The sequence below is a fragment of the Ochlerotatus camptorhynchus genome, unplaced genomic scaffold, assembly GCF_037179485.1.
Source record: "Ochlerotatus camptorhynchus isolate MF236.1 unplaced genomic scaffold, CSIRO-AGI_Acam_v1.1 ptg000222l, whole genome shotgun sequence".
Lineage (NCBI taxonomy): Eukaryota > Metazoa > Arthropoda > Insecta > Diptera > Culicidae > Ochlerotatus > Ochlerotatus camptorhynchus.
In genome coordinates, this window is record NW_027040712.1 from 2,559,702 (window position 1) to 2,571,492 (window position 11,791).

General features: G+C 45.6%; 2 protein-coding genes across 2 annotated transcripts; both read right to left on the reverse strand.

The window, feature by feature from the left end:
- Nucleotides 1–3,357: 3,357 nt before the first annotated feature.
- On the reverse strand, nucleotides 3,358–3,729 carry LOC135703795 (uncharacterized). The gene has a single exon (XM_065225118.1). The coding sequence runs from the start codon at nucleotides 3,727–3,729 to the stop codon at nucleotides 3,358–3,360; it is 372 nt and encodes a 123-aa protein (XP_065081190.1).
- Nucleotides 3,730–7,791: 4,062 nt separating this feature from the next.
- Nucleotides 7,792–11,499, reverse strand: LOC135703796 (myb-like protein D). The gene is made up of 3 exons (XM_065225120.1): nucleotides 11,381–11,499; nucleotides 7,898–8,195; nucleotides 7,792–7,848 (listed from the first exon to the last, which is right to left on the reverse strand). Exons 1-3 carry the CDS (start codon nucleotides 11,497–11,499, stop codon nucleotides 7,792–7,794), a joined length of 474 nt encoding a protein of 157 aa, XP_065081192.1.
- Nucleotides 11,500–11,791: the final 292 nt, after the last annotated feature.

Genomic DNA, 11,791 nt, shown 5'->3' on the forward strand with positions numbered 1-11,791 from the left:
CGTACTCCAAAGCGTATTCATAGACGTTTCGCGCGACAATCCGTCTACAAACTGCCGCCAGTAACCCCGTTTTTTGGCCTTGATGAGGCTCTTGAGTTCGCGTTCAAGAGATGTGTATGCGTCGAAATGCTCGCGTGTTCCGCGTTTCCGAAAAAGTTTAAACGCGTCGGACTTTTTACGGTAAACCTCCGTGCATTGTTGATCCCACCAGAGTGATGGTGTTTTCTTACGGATTGACGATCGCGGCACCGGTCGTGTTTGAGCTTGAAGGGCGCTGTCGACGATGAGATTAGAGAGGAAATTATATTCCTCCAACGGCGGAAGCTCTTCCACTGACGATACTGTATCGTCTATCGCGGATTGGAACTTAGTCCAATCGATGTTACGGGTTAGATCATACGCGACGTTAACGGATTCTGACGAGTTGAACCCACTGGCAATCGAAATTTTGATCGGCAGATGATCACTACCGTGCGGATCCTGGATTACATGCCAAGTGCAATCCAACGATAGTGAATTGGAGCAAAAGGTGAGGTCTAATCTGCTACCATTCGAGGATGGACCAGCCAAACGTGTTACTTCTCCATTGTTAAGGATTGTCATGTTGAAGTTGTCGCAGAGATCATAAATCAAAGTAGAACGGTTATCATCGTACAGCTCCCCCCAGCCTGTACCGTGGGAGTTAAAATCTCCCATGATCAACCATGGAGCGGGAAGTACCGCACATATGTCGAAAAGTTGTTTGCGATTAACAGAGACTCTAGGAGCAATATATACAGAAGCAATACAAAGGCTCTTACCTTTAATGGTAGCCTGACATGCGACAACTTCAATACCGGGGAATTCGGGAAGATTCACTCTATAGAAGGAATGGCACTTTTTGATCCCCAAAAGTACCCCTCCTCCACGTGAATCCTCACGATCCAATCGAATAATGTTAAAATCAAAAAAAGGGAGATCAATTTCTGAAGAAAGCCATGTTTCACAGAGGGCAAATGCATCGCAATTATTGTTATGGACTAAATACTTGAACGAATCTAATTTTGGAATAAGACTTCGACAATTCCACTGTAGAACAGTGATCAAATCCCCGACCTCGTTTGGAAAATTATCCATCGAAGGAGATGATAGCTGCAAGAAGGGGCCATTTTGAAGTCAATTGCTTCAAGAAGGATTTCACAGTCGGAAGCAATGTGAGGACAATGCTTTTCAGAGGATCAGAAATGTTGAGGTATTTGAGAATACCGTCCACAATGTCATCAAATGAGAACAGCCCAGATGAAGAAGGGGTTTCTGTTCTTAAAATTGGGGCATCAGGGGTTTTGGATGTCCCCGGAAGAGGTGGAAAATCCTGGGTATAATCAGTTCTGCGGAATCCAGGAGGAGTAGAAGTCTCCTTTTTTCCACCACTCCTTGATTTGGGCAAGCTGATTTGGGGTTCTTGATCTGCAACTTTCCGCGAACGGATGCGTTTTCGTTTCCGGGCAGAACCTTCCGGAAAACTGAAAGAAACTCCCTCCTCAGCCAAGTCAGAGCCAGACTCGTCATCTGACAAAAGAGCGAAGGGATTTGTTTCGTTGGTCGATGGCTTGGCTGTCTTAAGCATTTCTGCAAAAGACCGCCTGGAACGTTCCTTAAGGGAGCGTTTCATTTTGTCCCCGAGCTGTTTGTACGCCGGGCACGACGAGAGAGCATGAGGAAGAGTTCCATTGCAGTACACGCATTTTGGTGCAGTAGCTGCGCAGGCGCCATCCTCATGCTTCTCCCCGCATGTGGAGCAGCGTGCCTTGTTGCCGCAGTGGGAGGCCGTATGTCCCAACCGCTTACAATTCTGGCAGTTCATGACCCGAGGTACAAACAACCGCACAGGAAGACGAAGGTTTCCCAGCTCGATGTATTGAGGAAGGGCAGATCCAGAAAAGGTCACCCGAAACGAGTCTGTGGGGGTAAAACTCCTTTTACCCTCGCTGAGCGATACTGACTTCATTCTATGAACGGCCAGTATCTTTACCGGAGGAAGCAAGGGGTTCTTGAATCGGCCAACCGCTTGCTTCTCCAGTATCTCGGGGTTCAGGCTCGCCTCAGTGACCACGCCTTCGATCTCCACATCAGAAGCTGGAATGTACACCCTATATTCCAGTGTGAAACACTGGGAAACAGCAATTTCATTGGCCTGTTTCAGGTTAGCGACGGTCACACGAAGTTTGTTGTGCCTAACCTTCGTTATTTCGGTCACGGCAGAGAATCGCTTTGTCAGATCATCAGATATCTGAACAACATTCAAGGGTTTGTTTTTGGGCTGAAAATAGACAACCCATGGGCCAGTCGAGTCATTCGGGTAGGCCCGCAATCTGGAGCTTTTCTCAGCCTGCCCATTGTCAGACTGAGACGACGAACCAGGGATGACATCATCATTATTCGTCTTCTGACAAAACATCCATTTTATTCAACTAGTGGGAGCGCAAAACGCTCTCCCACTGAACGCACAGACACAATACACAGAAAACACTACAAACACAGAAATACAAAATGAAAATTTAACTAATGGGGGAGTAAAAGAAACAAGAAAAAAACAAAAACTTATCTGATAATCCTATACTACTACCACCGAGCGTTATATGTGTAGGCGTTTACACCGATGGCTGGGAAGCGACGCACAGCGTGGATGACCTTCGCTGTGGTACACTTGATCGAGGCGCGGCACTCAGCGCACACAGGCGCACGATGAATGATGAACGATATAGTTGTAGATATCGGGTGCTCACACTCGATGATGATGATACGTGGGCGGGTATGCGTAAGCGCGTATGCGTGACCACGCAACGATGATGCCCAAATTGGTTCGCGAATTTCCAATAGCACGGATTACTCTTTCCGAAAATGACACTTTCTACTAAAAAAAACTCACTTTTCGATCAATTTACCGGGAACTATGCCAGGAGTCACTTAGTGAGAAAAAAAACTGATAATTTATATCAAGCGAATACCGAGAAAACTTCCAAAACAACGGAGCGCGAAACAAGTCGACCGTACTTCTTGCTAGGACGCAGTGAGATGGAGTGGTGGCTGATAGCAAACTATATTAAAATCGTTTCTTATTCTATACTTTTCTAAGCCTATCACCGAATCTGCCGTAGTATGCAGATTGTATTGGTGAGAGAGAAAAATGATCAGAGGACCAACGGTGGGAACAAATTGTAGTGAAGAATCTCCTGCGGATGGCTCCAGCAACGAAGTGTTTTCGTCGGTTTCCTCCTGTGGCAGCATGCAAATTTTGACGATTGGTCGTTTTACAATTCCCTTGTTTGTTTTCAGGCTCTTTTGTAGTTCATGTAGGTATTCAGTACGCCAACGGTGCTAGAAGTTTTGATGCAGCTGCTGCAGCTGTTGATAATGGCTCAAGCGATCGGTAGGGATGCAACGAACGTCGTGGTCAGGCAGGGATTGCATAGGTGCACCGATCAAAAAGTGGCCGGGTGTCAGTGCAGTAAGGTCTTCAGGATCCTCCGATAGTGGAACAAGTGGACGAGAGTTCATGCTGGCCTCGATTTGTGTGAGCACCGTTGACATGGCTTCGAATTGGAGGCGAGAATTTCCTAGTTGCCGATACAGCTGCTTTTTAGCGACTTTAACTGCGGCCTCCCATAAACCGCCGAAGTGAGGTGCTTTCGGTGGTGTCATGTGCCAAGTTATGCTGTTGTTAGCCAGGACAGATTCGATGACATTCATTTCCTTCTTGCTACGTAGGAACTTGTAGAGAGCAAGTAGCTCATTTTTGGCTCCCTCGAAGTTTTTTCCATTGTCGGAGTGGATATGCGCTGGGAAACCGCGGCGCGCGATGAATCTGCGCAACGTTGCCATAAATGCCGCCGTTGTTAGGTCCGAGACTAGTTCGAGGTGTACCGCTTTCGTAGAAAAGCATATGAAGACGCAGATGTACGCTTTCGGTGAGGGTGGGAATTGGGCAATAGGGCTGGGTGTTTCGTTCTGAATGGCTGGTCTGACAATCTCAACCTACCCCCTACTCTTAACGTGCCTTGTGGGTCTAGGAAGGGGTTAAGTACACAGATTGGCGAATGTTTAGAAATCATCTTTCCCTTTTGTAGATCTTTCAACTCTGCACGAAACGCATCTGCCTGAGCGAGACGAACCAAAAGATCTTCAGCCGAGGATATTTGAGCAGTGGTGAGCGTTGGACTAGGTAGATGACCAGTAGATACCAATGGCTGGGTGCGCGCTTTATGCCGAATATTCTCGATGAACCAGAGGCAATATGCAGTTATGCGCCTGAGTCTGTATAATGCAGAGTAGCGGTCAAATACTTCGTTGATTTGCTGTGCTGTGCGTGTAATGGTCGCCACCACCTTGCGATGTTCCATTTCGTGTTCAGGTGCTGGGGGTAGTGCTGAGTTGATCCAATCTTCTTTCGCTTTGAATAGCCATTCTGGACCGTGCATCCAAAAACTGCTTACAACGAAATCGTCGACGTCCATTCCTCGTGACAGCAAATCCGCTGGATTCTCCGAACCGGCGACATGATTCCATCGAAATCCATGCGTTAGAGTTTGAATTTCCGAGACCCTATTGGCAATGAACGTTTTCCAGTTATTTGGAGGTGATCGCAACCAATGTGGCGTGACAGTTGAGTCGCACCAGAAGAAAGAATCCGAGATTTCGATTTGAAGAGCCTTGCTGACATAGGCGTACAACTGAGCACCGACGAGAGCCCCAAATAGCTCCAAGCGAGGTAGAGTGATACGTTTTAACGGAGCAACTCGAGTTTTCGATGCTATGAGTCGAACACGGACGTTACCAGAAGAGTCAACAGAACGAGCGTAGATGCAGGCCCCATATGCAGCTTCCGATGCATCGGTGAACGTATGGAGTTGTACTTTGGCGTGTGGCAACAATGCATAGCGATCGACTCGAAATTCAGTGAGCTTTTCCAACGAACTGAAGTACTCCGCCCACTTGAATTAAAGAACGTCCGGTACAGGCTGGTCCCAGCTGCAGTTAAGGAGCCATAGTTCTTGCATCAGCATTTTTCCTCGGACGACGATCGGTGCAGCAAGCCCTAGTGGATCGAAAAGCTGGGAGATTGATGATAACATGGACCTTTTGGTAGCAGGCTTGTCCGGATGAGTGACCTTCGAGTCAAATCGCAGCTTGTCAGCTTCAGGTGCCCATACGATACCCAACGTTTTCAGACTTTCTTGAGGAGTGAAGCTTACGATGGATTGTGTCCCGATTTGATCTTGGCTTAGTCCTTGGAGCACCTCTAGCTTATTCGAAGCCCACTTTCGTAAAATGAAACCACCTTTCCTGAGAAGATCATCTAGTTCCTTTCGCAGCTTGATGGCTTCATCGATGGTTTGAGCACCCGCAACGCAATCATCGACATAGAAACCTTTGCGGAGAACTGGCAGAGCGAGTGGCTATGCTGGACCTTCATCTTCTGCTAGTTGCAGAAGGGTTCGAGTGACTAGGAAGGAAGAAGAAGCGAGCCCGTATGTGACCGTTAGTAGCTGGTACACTTGGATTGGTTGGGATTTCGAAAAGCGCCAGAATATGTACTGGAACGGGCAATCTAGTAGATGCAACAGGATTTGGCGATACATTTTTTCCACGTCCGCCACAATTGCAACTGCAAACGTCATAAAACGTAGAATAATCGCTAGCAGCTCATCCTGAACAACGGGTCCAACGAGCAGGGCGTCGTTCAACGAGAATCCGGTTGATGTTTTTGCAGATCCGTCGAAGACGACACGTACCTTCGTAGTGGTGCTAGATTACTTCACTATTGGATGGTGAGGAAGGTAGTACGAGTTTTTGTCGTCGATTTCATCTTCGGGAACTAATCGCATATGACCAAGGGACAAGTACTCTTCCATGAACTTATGATACTCCTTCTTAAGATCGGGTTCTCGTTCTAATCTTGCTTCAGTAGCCCTGAATCTTCGAATGGCAGCAGCTTTGAATTCCCCTATCATGGTGTTGAATTCCGGATGACGGGGCAGACGAACTTTATAGCGACCAGAAGAATCACGTGAGACTGTTGACTTATACCATTCTTCGCATTTCCTCTCCTTTTCAGAATAGTCAGAACTGTGAGGAATTCTTCTAGCTTCCAAAAGCGTTCCAAACTCTCTTCGAGTGTGACCAGGCAAACTGCAGTGAAGTTGCAAGTGGCGGAATCGGGAGATGTTGGAATGAGATGACCAGAGCCTGCAACGATCCATCCGAATACGCTGTCGACCAGTTCGGGCAAATCTTTCGCTAATTGGATACGAGCCGTTGTTGTGAAGCAGGAGAAAAAGTGTTGAAGACCGATGATCATGTCGATGTCAGCACGCTTGTTGAAGTTGGGATCGGCCAAGAACAGGTCCTTCGGGATTTTCCAGTCGACGATTGGGACGTCTTGCTCAGGCATGGCGGACGTCACTCGAGGCAGGACGAGAAATCCAATGTCGTGTGTGAAATCCTCCTTGCGAGAATGAATTTGAGTGGAGACAGAATCTGATGCGCGAATCGAAATTCCCCCAGGTTCTTGCAGCTGTACATTCACCTTCTTCCGCTTGAGCATCAGCATTTGTGCCATACGATCCGTCATTAGATTGGGTTGGGAAGCACTGTCTAGCAAGGCCCTTGCTAGGTGTTCTTGCCCGTGGACGTCTACGATGACCAACACTACGGTGAGCATGAAGACGTTGCTGTTTCGAGAGATCTGAGATGACACTGCTTGAACTTCGTTGACGTACGCAGAGGTAGATGAATCCATGGTGGATGAATCGATGTTGGCCACGGTGACGTTTGCTTGAGTGGAAAATTGTGGCTCACTAGTAGAGCACTGAACCACGTTGCTACTTGGAGAAGAATCTGCGTAGCCAGGATGGATCCACGTGTGATGACGCTTCTGACACATTCGGCAGTTGGTTTGGCAAGGGCAGTTGCCAACGTAGTGCCCATCTTGGAGGCAGTTGAAGCAGAGTCGTTTTGTGTTTATAATATTCAACTTCTCCTGAAGAGATAGCTTCTTGAATTGGCGCATTGCAAAGCTGGGTCGACTACCGGAATTCCGTTTCTTTGTATTATTCTCCGTCACAGCATGCGTAGACATCTTCTGTTGAAAAACCTTGCTGCATTTTTGTGAACCAGAAGAACCATAACCAGAAGATAAAGGCGAAGTACTATGCGAATTCGGAGGTAGTGGAACAGACTCATGATTGACGGCGATAGATTCAAGAACCCTGATTCTCCGCTGCAGAAAGTCAACTAGGTTAGTGTATGTTGGCTTATCGATTGTTGACGCGTGATCCTCCGACAATTTCAGCGTTTCGTCGTGCAGTCTGGTGCAGAGTAGATGTTCCAGCATTGTTGACCAGGTATCGGTAGGCTCCCCTAATTGTCGCAGAATTTTCGTGTGCCTTTCGAATTCGTCGACAAGTCCATGTAGAGTCGCTGCAGATTCCTGTTTCATCCTTGGAGTCTCGTACAGAGCTTGTAAGTGCCGCTTCTTGAGGAGATACTCGTTGGAATAGCGTGACACGAGAGCCTCCCAAGCGAGTTGGTAGTTCGCAGCACTGATGGCGATGGATTCAATTACTTGAGCAGCCTCACTTTTCACAGCAGCACGCAGATAGTGAAACTTCTGAATGTCAGCCAATTCTGGGTTAGAGTGAATAAGCGCGAAGAACGTATCATGAAAACCTAGCCAATCTTGGTAATCACCACTAAATTCAGGCAGAGCTATTGTTGGCAATTTAAACCATGCAGACCAGTGAGTAGGGGGATTTAGAGGGAGATTGCTTGGTTGATTGATAGGTGGAGGTAACCTAGATAGCAGACCAGCTTTGCAAAAAAATTGGACTCAAAGTCAACGATAATTCAAATTCCTCACCATGCCTTGATTCGACGTCTCCATTTCCTCCAGTTCCCTTTGAGTTTCCTCCAGCCCTTGCCACACGATTTCCAAATTTTCCAGCCTCAGAGGGACTTGCAGAGCGTCCCGTCCAGCCTCAAATGCATGAAGAAATTGTTCCGCTCGGCTGAGTGACGCAAGCAGTGTGGTTCTCCGGATGTTGAGCTGTTGCTTCCTCCTATCATCGTCCATCTTGTCGGTCGTTGTTGCGAGCAGATTGTCACCACCGTGGTACCAGCGACAGTGGCAGCGACGTGAACAGGAAGCGGAACGTGGTCTGGGAAAAATAAGACCAGATAGCACTGGCGAGAAAGAAGTATTCAACTTGGAAAGGTACTAACCTGACCAAGGCAAGTTTGTGCCTTGTATTTTAATGCAAAATCTCGTACTCAGCCAGAAACAGTTTCAAAGTAACCAAGAACTTGATGTTCCGTATCGATGACCCCTTAACGATCTTCGCGATAGATTAGCGATGGTGTTTGTCCTCGATAGCACTCACGAAGCAGCGTGTAATCCGTTGACCGTAATATCAGGAGTCGTGAAACGCCGAAATCCACCAGCCGACATGTGCGTTTTAAAAGGAGAGAACAAAACCGAAAATCTAAACGCACCTACGTTGGCTACTAATCACGTTGGAAAGCTAATTACCTGCTGCCTAATTAATTAGGCCTTGTATTTTTGTAATGGCAGCATACAACTTGCAAAATCGTTCCAGAGGTGATCGTGATGGCGACTCCTTTTTGTCGCGGACGATTGGTGATTGTCTCTTTGACTGCGCCCGAAGATGGCGGTTATTTCTGCAGTATTGTTACCGGACAGAATGGCGATCACGGAGATGGCAATGAGCCCCCGAAAAGTCCAGGAATCCACAATTATCCTGGTCACGGCACCAAATTATGTTGGGGAAGAACCTTTTCTCACCGCTTTACGGCCGTCATTCGCCTAACAGTTTGCAATACGCAACTTATTCGTACCACGGTCAAACGAAACACATTCACAGAGGGACGATAATTTATTGCAACACCAAACACTTAACAAACTTTGTTTCTAATTTCTAGGACAGAGTATATTTGCGCGCAATTTGGTTTCCTCTTGCAAACTCAGTGGTGGCTGATAGCAAACTATATTAAAATCGTTTCTTATTCTATACTTTTCTAAGCCTATCACCGAATCTGCCGTAGTATGCAGATTGTATTGGTGAGAGAGAAAAACGAGAGAAATTTATACGATGTTACAGCATCCAGCTACTTAAACACTGGCGGCTCGTAATGAAAAAACACACTGAACCTAAACATAAGGTTTTGCACCGACGGGGTTAACCTAAATTGGATGATACTATTTATGTGGACTTAATTTTTTTTTTTCATGGGTAGATTTTTTCGATAATTTTTCAGACTGCCGTGAGATGCAAACCACACTTCTGCAATGTCCACGAGCAACATCATTTCACCGCGTATTTTCTCGGCATTTTTCGAATTAAAATTCGGAATTTTTAAATGCTGCAGAACCTAATAGAAGAGGGAACCATATTAGGTTCTGCAGCATGACGTTACAAAGAACTGTTTACAAGCACTTAGATTTTTTTTTCCGAAAAAATAATTTGAAAGATTCCGAATTTTAATTAGAAAAATGTCGGGGAAAGCACGGTGAAAGGAAGAAAAAAATACTAAGACCACGTTAACAGTACCACAGAACTGTCATCCGATTGAGGATTAACCCCGACGGTGCAAAACGTTATTGTAAATTTATAATATTTGGTATCATTTTACACGGCCTTCGAAAACCTCAAAACGAAATTTTGCCTCACATGTCACAATGCTGTCATACAAACTGCCGTCGATTGGATTACAAAAATTGCCTGCCCACTATAAAGCAGCAGAAAATATTCACGCCAGTATGTGCAACATTTATCAGCATAGCACAAGCCGAAAGGGAAAGTGCTTGCATCATTAAACAATACCGCTTACCGAGGCAAGTAAAAATGAACCGTCAGAGAGAAAGATTATGCTGCCATATGAATTGATTATTTTAATGATTTCCATCGCATTTCCTTTCCCCAAGCGTCGTCGTTGATTGCCATCGGTACCTACATGAATGCGATGGCCCATACGGGGTCGCATCGCGTCACAGAAAGCCGATCATAAATCTTCCGCCTTTCCGATTCGGGAAGAAAGCTATTGTTGGGCATCATCTTGCCGCTCGATTTTTTTCCCTGCCATTGCTATTTATTGTCGTTTCAGCGATTGTCATCATAAACGTAAAAGCGCGTGGGTTGCACAACTATTTATTGTGAACAGATCACAGTGTTTCAGTCGCGTCGCGTCAAGTGACATAACGACACGTACGAGACGAGGTGGTGACAGTTCAAGTTTGGGGTTGAGGGTGACTATTCCGTGATGGATGGCCTGAGGACTCAGGCTTTTCGAACACCATTTGCTGCGGTTATCTCACCCTAAGGAATCCAAAGCGATTCAAAATAGCACCGTTTGTACAGCAGTTCAAGCAAATTTATTGTACAAACATGTTTATTTTAATCCAAGACCAAGCAAAACAGTCACCCACCGGTAGCACCGATCCTCAGATAAAATTCATACATACATTTACCTTTTGAGACTGGCCCATAAATTTGGCTGCTTTGAAATTCAAAAGCTGTTATCCCTTTTTCCAATTTGCATGCACATTTCACATGTATCCTTCCAGATGGCAAACCACCCGTAGATGATGAATTGATACTCTGGGAGATTTGTAGTGTTTACCTACATATTTCGGGTTGCCGCTTTGTCTCGGTTATCCCACATCATCAATGAATCAAAGGAATGTTGGGGCTCTCATACTTTATTTATTCGACATTGGTCAAGCAGGTTTCAACTTTCAACGCAGCGCAACCCGGCAAGGTGATGGATTCATGAAGATCACACTTCGGACAAGGTTTCGGCATTGTAAAGAAGATTGTTTGGGTGACTGCATGGGGAAGGAATTTGCCTATCGGGTTTGAGTGAGTGTGTGTGTGTATCAACCCACCAATCCCAAACTGGACAGGTGAGGTCAGGTTTGATTGCTATGCTAAACGCTACGGCAACCTGTTTCAATCTATGAATCACTACTAGCGTGATGTTTTTAGACAAAGACCTACAGTCACAAATCGAAAGTGTCTACAGTGTTTGGCATTGTTTGGAACTCGATTTGCCTTAGGGCTCCGATGGTTTCATATTTCTTAAATGCTGACTCCAAAAAGGTTATATAATCATCATCTAACTATTATGGTCGCACGGAAGCCTGATCAAATGCGAATCCTTTCAATGATTTTCCAAGATAGGAATTGCTTCCGACAGGCTGAGTTGACCGATTAATATTCATGTTGTTAAATTTATCGCAGAAATATGCAAATCACATTCGAGTTAAACGAGTCACTCGCTTGGCGAACAGGGTAAACAACAACAATGTTCGGAAATTACCGCAAACATTACACGCATTTGAGTATCGCTATTGTTGTTGTTGTTGTTGTTGTTGTTGTTGTTGTTGTTGTTGTTGTTGTTGTTGTTGTTGTTGTTATTGTTGTTGTTGTTGATAGAGTAACTCATGTCCAGACAATGTAGGTCAGGCAATTTGTCATTGGTATCGTATTCAGATCGGTACTGGCAAGAATCATTAGAAATCAATAATTTACTAGGAAAGCCATTGCCTATCATCCTAATAGGATTTATAAATAAAGCGTTATCCGACACGTCAATATATCCAGCGGGACAAACATAACGAATTTCAAAGTTGATACATGTTTTGGAATGTACCTATAGCGTACCATAGAGTACCTTCAAGGATTTTGAACGTATCTCAAAGCTTCCCGGAAAACCCGTGTCCCACTGGATAGACTTA